Source organism: Mugil cephalus, chromosome 4 (assembly GCF_022458985.1).
Source record: "Mugil cephalus isolate CIBA_MC_2020 chromosome 4, CIBA_Mcephalus_1.1, whole genome shotgun sequence".
NCBI classification, from domain to species: domain Eukaryota; kingdom Metazoa; phylum Chordata; class Actinopteri; order Mugiliformes; family Mugilidae; genus Mugil; species Mugil cephalus.
The window spans coordinates 28,208,351-28,223,554 of NC_061773.1; the positions used below are offsets into that span (position 1 = coordinate 28,208,351).

General features: G+C 43.2%; 1 protein-coding gene across 2 annotated transcripts in view; it reads left to right on the forward strand.

Moving 5' to 3' along the window:
- cntn4 (contactin 4) overlaps nt 1-15,204 on the forward strand; it is a 164,295-nt gene that overhangs the window by 115,389 nt on the left and 33,702 nt on the right. For both annotated transcript variants that reach the window (XM_047583884.1, XM_047583886.1), the window contains exons 9-11: nt 3,120-3,259; nt 7,650-7,779; nt 8,625-8,775. In XM_047583884.1, the coding sequence (XP_047439840.1) occupies nt 3,120-3,259; nt 7,650-7,779; nt 8,625-8,775 (421 nt within the window). The remainder of the gene's footprint in view (nt 1-3,119; nt 3,260-7,649; nt 7,780-8,624; nt 8,776-15,204) is intronic.

Consider the following 15,204-nt stretch of genomic DNA (forward strand, 5'->3'; position numbering starts at 1 on the left):
CTTGTAAAAGAAATGGGCTTTTGCTCGCTCGCTTGATGTCAATATTACTCAGAGGGAGAGGAAACGCGAAGCTGTGACAGGTTAGTTTCCCCCCCGTTGTATTCGCATTTGTGTTTCTGCAGACTTACCTCTGCATTATCTCACAGGGATTTCACAGATAAGGCCCATCTCTCTCCGCTTCGGCCACTTGACATTAGGCGTGATTGTGTGCGCGCTCGGCGCTCGGCCCCCGTGCGAGGCTGAGATGTGCTGCCTGCTTTGGTTTGGTGAGCGGTGACTTAGAGTCGATGCGTCCGCGGCGGGTGAGGGATGGAGCGGGGGACCCTGACAGCGGAGGGTGGGTGGGTGGTGGGGCGACAGTGCGGCCTCAGAAGGTGCAGTGGGTGGAGCGGCTCAGTCCCGGGCGCTGATGGAGAACTGCAGCAGTGGGAATGGATGGGACGCTAAATTAGTGGAACTGTCTGAAGAGTCACTCGTTTCTACCACCTTTGACATCGTGTTCCACTTCAAACACACACGGCACAAGTGACACTGATGTAAAAAGTCTATGTTGATCCTCATAAAGACAATACATACGATGCATATAGTGCTGTTACAAATATACATTATTATCATTTTGCATTCAATATTAATATTCAAATAATACACAGATTCATATTTATTTATTTCAAATGTATGCAGCATGATTGCCATGCAACCGCCGTAAACATAAACATACAAAAACTACTTCCTTTTCACAGATGATGCTTAGTTTTTATACTTCTTAGGTCCTACTGATCCCAAATGCTCAAGTCTCAGGTGGTTAAATCCACATTAACATGAATCCAACATATTGCAGTAAAGGGATAAACGGAGGCAGACGTTATCTTTCAGTCAGCGCTTCACTCATCCAGTGATACAGGAGCTGTCTCAACATCGCACCGTTTCACACTAGACCTGTCAATCGAAGCCTCCTGAACTCAGTAGGCCACGCCCCTATCGCTGATGAGCCAATCACAAGACCGCATATTACTACCGAGACCTTAAACTAAGAACAGAAATAAAAAAATGTATATTTGAACATTATTTGAACAGCTTAATGTTTAATGCATTAAGCTGTATATTTATAAGCTCTAGGCTGAGTTTAATATAGAACACATATAGTAGGTAGGGGGTCCCTACTTAATCTCTCCATCAGCATGAGGGTCCTTGGCCTGAAAAAAGCTGAAGACCTCAGACTTAGAACAAAGTGAAGGTAGTAAATAAATCTTCTCTGCAGAAGGGTAAATAATGGGATGCATCTTTCAGCAGCAGCAGCAGCAGCAGTTATCCTGAATAAAACTGGATCAGTGTTTGCACAGATAGCGAAAGCACAGCCTCCGTGACTCCATACGAGTCAGATGTTAATGACCTCACGTCTCAGAGACCTATGGTACAGCACGGGATCAACGATAAAAAAACACACCTCCTCTGTTCTCTGCATTCACCTCCTTTTATCAGTCTTTGCTCGGGAAACCCCCACAGACGCACACGAACTCCTTCGATCACACGCAGCAGCTGGGAAGCTCAGAGATAACGTGGGGATACATTTGCAGCTTTTGTGTTTGTTTATTAATTTATTTACTGGTAGAATACCGTAGAGCCGAAGCCAATTAGAGCAGGATTTGTGCCGGTGGTGAGGAGCTTTGCCGGGGGTCAGTCCTTGAGAGCGGCGTCAGGTCCGGGGGAAACGGACTTTCCTCTCGTCCTACCGCCGGCCTCGTGAGATACAGTGCAGGCAGCAGCTCGACCCACGCGTCAGGAGGAATGTACAGTGCGTTGCACGGGGAAAGCTTTGCGGATCGAGTTTTACGTGGCCCCCCCTTTTTTTGGGCTAAATCATTAACTAGCCTTGAGTTACTTGCATGACACGGCGAGAATCAATTCTCCTCCTGTATAATTATGCCATCATTTATTGAGATTGTATTGAATGGAGCATTTTTTATGGCACCAGTAGACGCCCTAATGTATATGGATCTGGTTTTCATTACTTTTGTTCAGGTTTGAGCGCACGAGGAAAGTAAAAGAAACCATGAAAGAGGGAGGTTCGGAGATAATTCACCTGAAACTAAAGGCAGTAAATGTGAGATCTGAGGTCTGTGGCTAAACCTCAACTGGAGGCCGGAAGGTTGTGGTTTAATTTAACAACTAGATCTTAAAGACAGAAAGTGTAATTTCCTACTTTTATGTGCATGTATTGTTATACGCTATTAACCTAAATAAATAAATGTGTAAAATGCTGCTTTAATGTCCATGAATTCTTACACTAGCTACTAAAATCGTGTTTAGCTTCTTTATTCTTTATTTTACTTTCTGAATATTATAATAAGTATGAATATTTTATCTTCTCGTGCCTCTGTGATTGGTTAAATTTAATAGTTTAATTCCCAATATAAATCTTAAAACATAAAGACCAGTGTAAAGACTTTTTTCAGTTCATGTTTGCAGTCCTATTTTAAATTTGCATGTGGCCCCTAAACCTCCAGCATTAACCTCCTGAGACCCTGTGTCCTCATATGGGGACATTTAGTTTTATTGTGGCAGATTATTCTACTTCATTTAAACTTTTATCCTCTTAACTAGACACTAGTTGGTGTAAAAACACAACAGCGGCCGCTTCAGCGGATTCACTCTGCAGCCGATCACGTAACAAAAGTGCAAAAATGTGTAAAACCTCATCAGATTTTACAGTTTAAACTTCTTTTTTTTATGCTTATTAGCCTTTGTAGTTTAATATTACAGCATTTTCTTTTCCAAAAACTACTTCCTGTTCAAAGGCAATGCTTAGTTTTTATAGCTCTTAGGTCCTACTAATTCCAAATAAAGACAAATGGAGAAATTAAAAATACAAACCAAACAAAAGCTCAGGTTTCAGGAGGTTAATATAGTTCTGTTAGCATGTAGCATGTAGCATCTATGTGAAAGTACGTGAAACCTGAACCTGTTTTTAGTGCAGCCACAGATGTAACAAAGTGTAATTTTGAACCACACGGGGAACTGCTAGTGTTTCATTTTCTTTCCGCTGTGAATGTTCAGAAAGCCCACAGTCTCCGTTCACTCTCGTTTTTTTTCCCCCCCTCTCGCTTCTTCCATGTTTCCAGCGCCTCCTCACCTCATCGAGAAGCCCCAAGATGTCCAGAAGCTCATTGATGACTCACTGGTGTGGGAGTGTAAAGCCACGGGGAAGCCGAAGCCTTCGTACAGGTGGATGAAAAACGGAGAGAACCTGGAGCCTGCAGAGGTGAGATCTGCTGAGTGTCTTGCGTGTGTTCAGACTTGAAGATGAAGCTCAGTCACAGCAGCATCTCTGGCACAGTCGCCTCTAACACACTCGTTGCTGCTGAGTGGAAAATGGGAGCAACCGTGTAGAGTATTTTCAAAGCGTCGTTGTGTTGCTTGTTCAAGCTTTGCAGGCTAATTACCATGTAGTATTGTCTTTTTCATTACGACTACACTGCCTCCTGTGCAGTGCTAAACAGCGTTTACTGTGTTTCAAATGAATCCGACTGCGCCTACTGGGCTAAAAGACTCAACTGTAAACGGGCCGAGTTTGTCACGGAAGCTTGGAAAGTGCTGTAATGACAGAGCTCCGCTAGTCCTCTGTTAAATCTTTGAGTGGCACTAAAGGCAAAAAAAAGTCCCATAGGTCATAGTCAACGCAGCGACGCGTTAGTCGCCATGATGCATCGATGCGTTGAAAAATGTGCATTCAGATTTTTAAATATCCGACGCAGCAACGCGTGTAATACAGTCCGTCACCACGGGAGGCGCTAATGGATGTCATAAACTTATTAACCACTTTGTTATACAACAGAAGAAGACTGTTGGCGACATACTCCCATCCCTACTCTCATACAAGATACTGGGAATTTTGGTATCGATCTGATACCACTACTGCGCTAGTATCGCAGATACCGATGCCTTTACTTAGATGATTATGATTTTGATAAAATACAGGACAAATATTTAGGCAAATGAACTATTTTTCTTCACTAATTAAAGAATAAAACAATTTAACAATACAAAATTTAAATAATTCCCTTTTACTACATATAGTTGTTTTAGCCAATAAGCTGAGAGAGCGTGTGTGCAGCCCAGCACGAAAGGCAAAATAGAGGACAGGCTGATATTGTGTGTGTCTGATTTGCCTGAATTTACCAATTCATGAGCGCCTTGTTCTAACCTTTGACTATGAACTGAGCCTAAGACTCCACATACTACACTGATTATCCTGGTTCCCTTTCACCTCCTCTGAATTCCCATTATCAGTACTATAGTGAAAGTTTCCTAGTTTTGTTATTCCGATTTTCCAAAAAGAAATATGATTTTGTTATTATTTGTTTTGGACTACTATCTGATCCCGTTGGCAGCTCGTTTGGAGGAGATTGATTGGACACTCCAACCCTCGCCACAGCTTGCACCTGATAAATAAACAGGCATTATGTTAATTTGCTTCATTATGCACAACGGGCACACCAGAGGATATCGATCAGGACTCGAATGTTATACATGTGGCTAGAATGAACCCAGTCTGCTGTTACATTAACCGGAGACTCTTTCAAAACCATCTGTTCTGCCACAGTTTTTTATCAGCACCTTTTACAGCGTAGCCGCGTCTCCGCGTTTCAATAAGTCGCTGGAAATAGAAAGCGTTCAAATATCGTGAGGTCTATTTTTCTTTTCCAAACACAACCTCACTCCCACTCTTTTCTTTTTTCTCTAAATGATACAGTGAAATTAATAAATTCAAATGGAAACTGCTTCATAAATATCTCCAGAAATAGGCGAACCCGCTGACACGCCCCGGCCCGCTCAGCCCCGCCGAGCAGCAGCTCTTTTACCGTATGATAAAACGTTACGATGACAGCTCTGACGCCGGTGCCGTGGGCGTCTCCGTGGCGCAGGCGTTATAAATGGAGGAATTCCGAAAGCATGGGTGAATGGATTAATCAGCAAAGGTGTTACATTGTTTGAAATGCCACCGTTAACCACAGTGGCTTAATGAGTGGAAGAGGGAAAGGTCAATGATGTAAGGAGCAGTGGGAAGAGGATGCACCATTTGCTGCTGTTTATTACAGCAAATCAATGGAGGCCTTTCTTTCTGATTGAGAGACGCGCTGATAGTTTTCTAACGTTGAGCGACAGAAACAGAGGCATCGCGACATCTAAAGCAAAACATCACTTGATTAGGTTAGATTATATGTCAGTATATAAATGTTTCAAAGCCCAAACCGCCTCTTGTCTTTCTAATAATAGTAAGTCTCAGAGTGGCTTTTTGTTGGACAGACTGTTGTTTTATCCCCACTCTGTGTGAGTAGTTATGGTTTGCTGGAATGCTTCTTTCCCTGTGGCTGTTTTCATTTAAAGGAGCCCACTCGGCTGCTTTATTGACAGTGGCTGCAGGATTAGGGTGCTGTGCAATTAAAAAAGAAACCTCACCGTGAAACCGGATTCAGTCCATTTATGCCGGGGACCACCACAATGATGCTTTACTGCTCCGCACTCGAAGCTGAGGTTATTCCTGTTAGATCTCTTTTGCAGCTTTTGCGTTTCAGGACTGAACGATGTCGTTTTAATTGTGAATTTCTACATCCTGCTTAGGACAAGAGGTTGAAAGTCTTTGATTTCCCCGTGCGCTCGAGCTCAAGTGGAGCGCCGCTTAAAGTTTTTATTCTTTCAAAAACCACAATTGAGCTTAGTTCACGTCTAATACTTCCTTCTTACTGGGGCGCAGTGAATAGGTTAATCAAATATCTGTGAATGGATTTAGAATTTCTTTTTCGGTTTTAATAATACTTTCATGTTCTCAAGTCCTTCCTGTACTGACCTTTTCCTTCACTTATTAATTAAACAACTTTAAAGCTCTTTAGTGCAGGGGTCTCCAACGCTTTTCAGGCCAAGGACCCCCAACATGTCATCTATATTAAACCCGGCCTTGTGCAAAATATAAATATACATCATTATCATCATTCTGCATTCAATATTAAGCCGTTCAAAAGATACAGATACAGATATTTTCACATATTCATCTTTTTATTTCTATGTTTTTGCTCATCAGCTCTGAAAGGGAAAAAAAAAACGATGTCCACATATGTGCACACAGGGATTAGTTCACTGTATATTATAATAAAGTCACCAATGTAATAAAATATAAAACTGAACATGCCTGTGCAAAGGCAGAAGTGCAAATAATGAGTTCCCAATGTCCTGGGGAATTCATTTAAATTTGTGTGGGGGGAAATAAAAAAATAAAAAGTATATATACGTGTATATATATATATGTATAAATGTCCAAACGATATTAGTATGCGACGCCCCTGCCTTGGCGGACCCTCTGTTGAAGACCTGCGCTTTAATGTGTTGCTTTCCATTTCTTGTGCATCGTTGAATTGCTGTGGTTCTTATTGTTATATTGTATCAAATGCGGCTGTTCTTTGTTGCCGTTCGTCCTTCTCACAAAGAAACGTAACCGCAGACAACAATCAAACCTCACTTTCCTAAACTACAGAAGCCAATCCGCTCTTTTCTGTTTTTGCTGCTTCATATCAAACGAATCACCCCGGTGTAGTTGGCAAATGACATTGCCAATCATTCAACATACGGCTTGCAGATGGTCCCCCCAGGTCCCTGCATGAAAAACTGCTGATTTGAGAGGAACGTCATGGTTAATTAATAGCAGCCGTAAATGGGAGTGCTTTCCATGCACAGACTGATATACACCACCATTTGCCTCCCTCGCCAGAAGGGATATTCGCCCCTGCACATCCTGAGCCGCCGAGCTTTATGGAAATTCAGGCACAACCTGCTCAAACGCAGGATTAGTTTGTGATCTTTCAGCGAGGACAGTCTCTCTTTTCATGTGACAGAACCTTAATCCCCTGCGACTGGAGTTCAGGCCGCTCCGACACCCCTATGGAGATGGGCTCTAATGACATTAAGGGTGAGCTCGGAGAAAACACAGGAGACGTGGGGCGCGGGGAGGCGAAGCCTGACACGGCCGCACAGAGATGTATGAAAACTGCTCGAGGATTTAATACAGTGGTGAATGAGTTGCGCGGGAACTGGAGTTGAGAGAAAGATAAACGCATAATGGGGATTGAAATGTCCAGTGGATGCGCCGAGTTCATCAAACCCACCCGTCCTTAAATAGATTTTAATTTGATGGCTCACTGACGAGCAAGATTTTCCCTGTAGGTGGCCAAACACGATGAAGAGGAGGTAACGGCGTGACCATGTACACAGCACTTAGTATGTATTGAGCATATCTATCTGAAAAGCAATTTTCCCAATGCAGTATACTTGAGATGTTACGATATTCTTTCCCCTCTTATCCTCCTCCTCCTCCTCCTCCTCCTCCTGCTGAAGGGGAAACAGACCCTCTAGTGCAGTCACAGATATAAATAGGGCATGGTTTTATTTCACTCTCATAAACATGTAGATTGATTAGGGTCATTTTCTGCTAGCCTGCCTCCATCCACCCAAGCCTTTCCCTCCATTAGTGATGAAAACCTAGATTTATCGCCACGTCTGTCACTTCCAGACCATAATTCACTGGCCCACCGGTTGCCAGTTTTTATGCAGATGAGCGCTGGGAATAAGGCGTATTAAAGGCATGTGTCTTGTGTCCACAGGAGCGCGTACAGGTTGCGAATGGAGTGTTGTCCATCAGCCGCCTGACCCTGACCGACACGGGAATGTACCAGTGTGTGGCTGGGAATAAGCACGGCGAGGTCTACTCCAACGCGGAGCTCCGAGTGATAGGTGAGACGCCGGGCTCGTCGCGTACGTGTGCACACTCACGCACGGGGGCGTACAGTGTGCGCGTCGGCCCCGGAGACGCGTGGGCAGGAATATAATCATCCGCACTTGTGTTTTTTTTCTTTTTTTTTCTTTCAAGTTTGCTCCATCTCCTCCGTCCCCTCTGCTCGCTGACCTCCGGCCCCTCTCTTATTGGCCACTAATTGAAAAGCATTAATTATAAGATGAATGCATCCTGCTGACAGTGATGTATGCCAGAGCTGCTCTGTTCCCCCGGCCTCGCCCATCTGCCCCGTCAAGCCTGTCACTCTTTTCCCTGGGCCGGCTGCAGCTCTCGTCCCAACCTAACATTCAGCCTCCGACATGACTCATCCTGATCATGTAGCTGATTGGAATCAGGCTCAATACATCCTTGACGAGCCTCCTGTTCAAACTCAAGGTGGGGTTTCGAGAGGAGAATGTCAGGAGGCATCGGGCAGCTGTGCCGCTTTTGAAAAGGGCACATATTTATTTTGAAAGGGGTTTATATCCATGGACAGTTATTATGAGGGAATGATTCACATGCAGCCTAAGTGAGGATAATAATAAACTCAGATCAATCTCCTCAGTTTTGTGTGGTACTATGCATCTTACTGATTACTAATTATTCCAATTATCAGATCTGTAATCTATTGTCTACGAATTAGCCACGGCGATAATTCAGTATATTTATGAACTCATTTGGCAAAACGGTACAAAAATGATGAAAGATACATTTAATAGGAGATAAATGATCAGTGATGAATAGGAGGGAAGAAAGATGTGAGGCTTTTACCAACGCCGGCTTTAATATTCTGCTCTTGTCTCAGCCGTTGCCCCAGATTTTTCTCACAATCAACTGAGGAGCCAGACGCTGGTGAAGGTAGGAGGGGATGTGCTCATCGAGTGCAAGCCTAAGATGTCTCCTTGGGGTGTGATCTCTTGGCGCAAGGGCAGCGAACCACTCCGAGAAAGTAACAGGTAACACGGCACTCGCACAGCTTGTTCTGCTTTTACCCCACTGTGAGACCTGCATTGTTTTTTTTTTTAGCCGGGTGCAGAATCCTGTAGGTTTATTTGTGTTATTTGTGTCACTCGCTCCTTTCAGACGTAACATCTTCACGTAATGTTGCAATACTGGACAAGACGCACGAGGCGTGTTTTGGTGTTTCGCCACATTTTCAGGGCCAGTTTGATTCAGACCCTTCAACAAAGACAATTACTTGTCTGTGCGCTGCCAAACCGTTAATAATGATGGTGTTGGAGTTTGATGTCGGGTTTTTCCAAGGCTTTGGCCTGAGACTGGAAGTCTGCTGCAAAATGAATGTGAGGGGGTTGAAAAAGATATTGTTCAGGGTATTCTTCAGTTGTGTAAGATCTAGATAAAAAAAAAAAGACAGAAAAAACAGATGCCCTTTTCGTGATGTAGACGGTACATTTACAATGAGCGTTGGGCCATAAAATCTATAAACAGCCTGGACTGGCAACACGTTTAAAGTAGTGCTGTCAAACGATTAAACATTTTAATCAGATTAATCACGGGGTTGCTGTGGATTAATTTCGATTAAATATCATTAATTCTTAATCTATATTAATCATGTTTCATTTTGCATGAGCAAACAGACTCGAGAAGGAAGGGAATATATCTGCACTCTGCTATTTGTTGATTAAACAGTTTCAAGCTTTTCTCCACATTAATGTGTCCCTGCTCCTCCTCCTTCAGCAGCTACTAAGACAAACTAACTTGTTGACATTGTCTGAGAGGAGAGCTGACCCGCTTCGTATTTACAATGTTGCTGCAACTGAGAACAGTCTCTCACACGGAACAGTGGCTGCGGGAGTGGACACATATTTGCAAGCCAGCAATGCCAGCTTGTCTTTGTCTTGGTTTGTTGTGGTTTGACTCTGTCATGCTGGGTGACGCTTTAGCCAAAGTGCTAGCAGAATCCCTGGCTAACATATGCTTGGTGTTAATGTGCTGTTTTAAGCTGGAAGTGCTTTGGCGAAAAGAAAACTCCTTCCTGTAGAGTGTGCGTAATACGTTGCTTCATGGTCCCATCTTGTTTTTTTAAATTTCCCATGTAGAGGACCAACGTGCTGTGTAGTGTCTTCCATCTTTATCGGTTGTTTCTGCTGCCTGTCAGTCCTGCATCAAATGCACATTTGCACATGCATGACGGTAACTCGACTTGGACAAACTGCTTGAAATGAGATGTTCAGAATCATTCTGAGCTGCAGATGGATTAATTGCTTTCAAGTTTTTAATCAGATTAATCGTGACATCACAGTCCTAGTTTAAAGTTATAGTTTTATTTACTTTCCCTGTTGCTCCACTGTAAAATAACCTGCACCAGGCCTTACTGAGATTCCATGTTATATCTCCAACTGTTTAATCGCGGCCAACAGACCGGCTCCAGAGTGCTAATCAAGTATTTTTTCCCCTCATCTGGGACGATAGAGGCTCCAAGTCAAATGATTCACCTTCTGACACGTTTCCAAGTTTCTGAGCGGCAGAGGGCAAATCTTAGCGTCCAGCCATGTTTGACCCCCTGAGATGTGATAACTTCTGCTGGTGCTTGTGTGTGTGTGTGTGTGTGTGTGTGTGTGTGTCTGAATGAAGTGTGAAGTCTGGCCCAGGAGCCTCTGTGGAGACAGGGGTCACCCATTGGGTGTCACCACTCTGGCATGACTGTGTTCTGACAGCAGGGCTGTGTGCGCAGTGTCTTGCCAGGCTTTGCATATATACAAAGCAGTGTTGTTGCTTGTCAAACAAAGTGGCGGGGAGTTTGCATAGTGGTTCCGCTGCTGGTGCCCTTCACTCGCCCTGTGCCACCTCCCATCAAACATTTCAACCTCGCAACACTTGGACCATTTTGATGAAGTTGCTTTAAATTCGCGCTTTAGATCGACTTCACATTCGTCTCGGGCGACGCGTGAATTAATGTGACAAGCAGATGCTTTGTGATGCTTCGCTTTCCTGAGATTTCCAACGCGCCCTTGTCCTTCACTGTTCTCACTTATTCCTAACTATATAAATCACATAATGACCAACTGCTGGAATAAATAATTAATGACTTGAGGTTTAAATCATTCAAATGTAATTAATAAACTGCTCCTAAATAATTCAAAGCGGGGACTTCTTCTTGTTTCAGTCGAGAGAAAGAGGAAGTTATTCAGCACGTTTACATGCACCTGAAAAAAATGAATTATTGCCTTAATCCCATTTTAACTAGACAACTTAAGTGGATGTAAACATGTTACTTCGACTAAAATTGGAAACTCAGATAATGTGATTGGAAATCGTTTTTGTCCGTCATGTATACGCCTTAATCAGATTTTAACTGGACAACACGCGTGCAGATGCTCTACAACTGCTCATCTGACGTATGACCCCAGAACCAAAACATTCAAGAAAGCCAGTCATAGAAGAAAAAGGTAAACAGAGCCGGTAGAAGAACCACCTGAGGGAAAGCGCCATCTTATCTGCACCATAAGTAGCGCGCACATTATGTACGAGATTAAAAAGCTGAACTATTATCCATCTGGTTGTAGTTTGAAATGCTGGTCTGACACATGAACCACTTGTGTTTATTATACGACGTATTAGGTCACCTTAAAAAGGGCCGTATTAACCCGCTGAAAAGACACATATCGCCACCTAGTGTGGAGGAGGAGGACATGTTCCTGCCAGTTATTTGATTTTCTCGTTGCATGTAAACTGGGACAAGGACCAGATTCAGAAAATCGAATTTGAGAATAGCTCGATTAAACTGTGCATGTAAACGCACTGACTGTGGCTGCCTGATGTAGTTCTTCAATGTATTTAGTGATAATGAACAATTAGAAGATGGACTTCTTTAAAAGTCTCTTTATTCAGGTGGGTTGATGTTCACTAATGTGTTTTAAGGTCTAAATAAGGGATACTTGCCTCAGGCCACCTGTGATGCTGCTCCAGAATTAAAAAAGAAAACCAAGTTGAAATTAAAATTCAAACAGTCCCCGCTGCATTAAAAGGACATTTCTTTCTGAATTTATTGCACGGCAGAAAGCAGAGAAACTGTTTGCAGAGTTTGGAAACACATGCCAGAGCCTTTAAATGTGCTGATTACCGCTCCCGCTTATTCTCCTTCCTATTATCTCCCCCTTCCTCTCATCTGTGACTGTGACATGTGCTCACACACGCCCTTGTGTCGTATGCCATGCAGGAAAAGTGCTTAGCATCTGTTGTGGTAATAATCCTAGTTCTCTGTTTAATAGTGGACAGTATTAAGCCTTAACGCGGTGTCTGTTTGGAAATGTATTAAGACTTGAAAGAGCTGCACATGGTGGAACAAACAACATGTGGTTGGCATGTTTCCTGCTTGTCGTTGTGTGTATATACGGAATAAAGCCCAGATAAAATATTTGCACGTACAGTCTGTGCATCTGTGCGTGTCTGTTTGAGATTGCACCTGTACAAAAAGGTGCAAAATCATAAAGAGGTAGCCGTGAACCCCTTTTGTTGAAGATTAATTGCCTTAATTGCGTCAGTACTCCACAGTGGCTTCCGCAGAAAGGGAACTAGTGTCACCAGCTGGGTAATCCATCTTCATAGCAGCAGCAGTCCCCGTTTTTTTTTTTTTTTTTTTTTTTTCCTGCAGGAGACCAGTGGAGGGAGGGGATGTCTTATCTACCCCAGACAACCCTGCGGGGACGAGGTTTAGATGACATCAGCTGGAACAAAGCAGCTGAGAGCGCAGAGCTGAGCAGGTCTTGCTGATGAGTGTGTAAGTGGGCCGTGTCAGCCGGGGAGAGCAGCCTGCAAAACACGCCACTTCAATATGTTCCTAGCGGGAAGAAATCAAGTTTGTTAGGGCGCTTGCAACCAGATGCACTCAATCAGCCGTCCTCACGCGAGCTGCCGCGGGATGTGCGCCGAGGTCCCGGCCCCGCCCCCTTCCATCCTTTAAACACCCCGAGTATTAACCTCCATCAGCTTTTACGGGGGCATGCAAATATTTGAGCTGGACCTTTCAATCTAGGCAGGATTGAAAAGCCTCGCAAGTGTTTACCCCGTGAGTCGAAGCACTTTGGGTGTGGCTTGGACAAATCTCCCCCCTCCTTCTTGTCTTTCTAGGCATCGCAGCGTGTTTCTTTAACTGCACGGTGGATTCATGTTACATTGCTATGTGTATTAGAGCACTTTACGAGAGAGGAAAGTACAATGACAGTGTCATTTCAGATGGGTATTTATACGCCATAAAATTCATTATCTGCCCCTTTGTGCTCCTTTGCCCGAGGAGTTGATGGACAGTCAGAGTTTCAGCATCCTTTTAGTGAGCGCAGTCCAAAAGGTCATGCATCTAAAATAGGTTTGAGATACGGCAATGTTATGCAAATGCCTTATGCAAAAAATATATTTTCCTTCATTGTAATGTAAAACATTTTTTTCTGGGTTATGCATCATACATCAGAGGGAAAGATATTCGGAGTGAGGAGGGAAACGTTATGAACTCTGCTGGTGGTTCGATTCCTAGAGAAGCAGAGTTGAGCCCTTTATGTGCGTTATAATAACGTGGGGTACGGTGGCACTTTAGAGCAAAATGTACCGGCAAACCACTGCTGTGTCTCTGCGGTAGCTGCACTCCTGTTGTGTCTCTAAGTGCACAACACAGATGAAATACTATAGATTTGTTTTGTAGGATAAGTGTTGATTTTATGTATCATTATGTAACGTTTTGAATATTTATCTTTAATCTTAAAGATTCTCTGAGATCTGGACCAAACCAAAGAATGATAATTCAAACGCTCAATTTAATAGTTTGAATTATTTTAAGAATAATAAGAATTAATGTCATTGCAGAACACCAGTTGTACAATGCAATGAGATTTCATTTCTGCAAGAGTCAACAGTGAAAGCCGTAGAATAAACAGTAAGAAATAAATATAATCTGAATCTAAATTAGAGCAGCATAAAGCAGCATAAATATGACACTTTGTGTGATGGTTACTTTTAACCTCAACATCTGTAGTTACGTGAAACCACTGATCCCAAAATACACACAAACTAAACACAAAGGAAAGATGCTGCTGGAGATTTTATAAGATGAAACTAGTGACTGTAAAAGGTCACACTTCACACTCATTGACATTTCTCATTGTTTACTTTTTCAGTTTGTTTCTGTGGAAACTTTGGTAGATTTTTTTTTCTGTGGCAGTGGTTTATAATTCTCACTGCTGATGGTGTTCAAGGATCAGCCATAACATTATGACCACTGACAGCAGAAGTAAATCTTGTGACAATTCACTGTTCGTCTGGGGAACTTTTGGACCTGGCATTCATTCCTGTAGCACCCACCTAGACCAGACCAGCCCCCCCCACACCACAACTCCACAACAATGACACTCCTTGATGGCAGCAGGCACCCCCAGGAGGATGAACCCTGACTTAAACACAAAAATGCCTCAGGAGCAACATGAAAACATGAAGAACAGCACAAGGTTTTCACCTGGGTGGGATGATCTACACAGCCCCCTCCCCTCAAAGCCCCCCACCCCACTACTGACAACATCCCAGACACCACAGGGAACAGGCACAAGGGAGCCGTACTCAATATTAGGAAGGTGGTCCTAATGTTATGCCTGATTGCTGTGATAGATCCAGACAGAGGATAAAATTAAAAGAATGAAGATTTAAGAGACTTACAATAAAATCATCCATCATCCGTAACTTGATAAGGTTAGTTTAGTAAAAATTGTCCTGCCAATACGTTTTTCAACAAACCGTGTCTTTGTTTGGTTGCCCCGCTCGGCCAGTGATCGAAAAATAACTTTTATTGCTTTCTCTGGACAGGAAGTGATAAGACAGATCGTAAATCTTTCTGAAAAGCACTTTATCTAAACCAGCAGCGCTTTATTGTGTAAGTGCGTCCACGGTGGCTCACAGTAGAAACAGGCCACCTCTTTATCACACACAATGTGCATCGCAGCATATTCAGGGCAGCGACAAAACACAACAAGTCCTATGGCAACACAGCAGCAATTTATAGCGTCACCAGTGAAAACAATGGCTGCGGTTCGGACGCCGTGTTTTCAAGTGGCCATCAATGCAAAATATGCAAAACGCTTAAATAATCTTACTGGTCACATGGTTTTAAAACTCTGGTAGACCTGATTTACCTTTATTTTGAATCGACCAAATGACATCACCAAGTTTGTGGAACCTAAAACATTAATTTAATGGACTTTAATTCGTTTTATGTCGTTATTTATTTCTTTTGAACCAAAGAAACAGCTGTCAGGCTGCATCCTAATGGGAATGGATGGAGTGTTACTGCTATGGACTGGGGGGGTTCTGGTCTGGTCTAGGTGGGTGCTACATGTCTAAGTAACAAACCACTTGAATGAATGCAAATATGCAACGCTAACCTT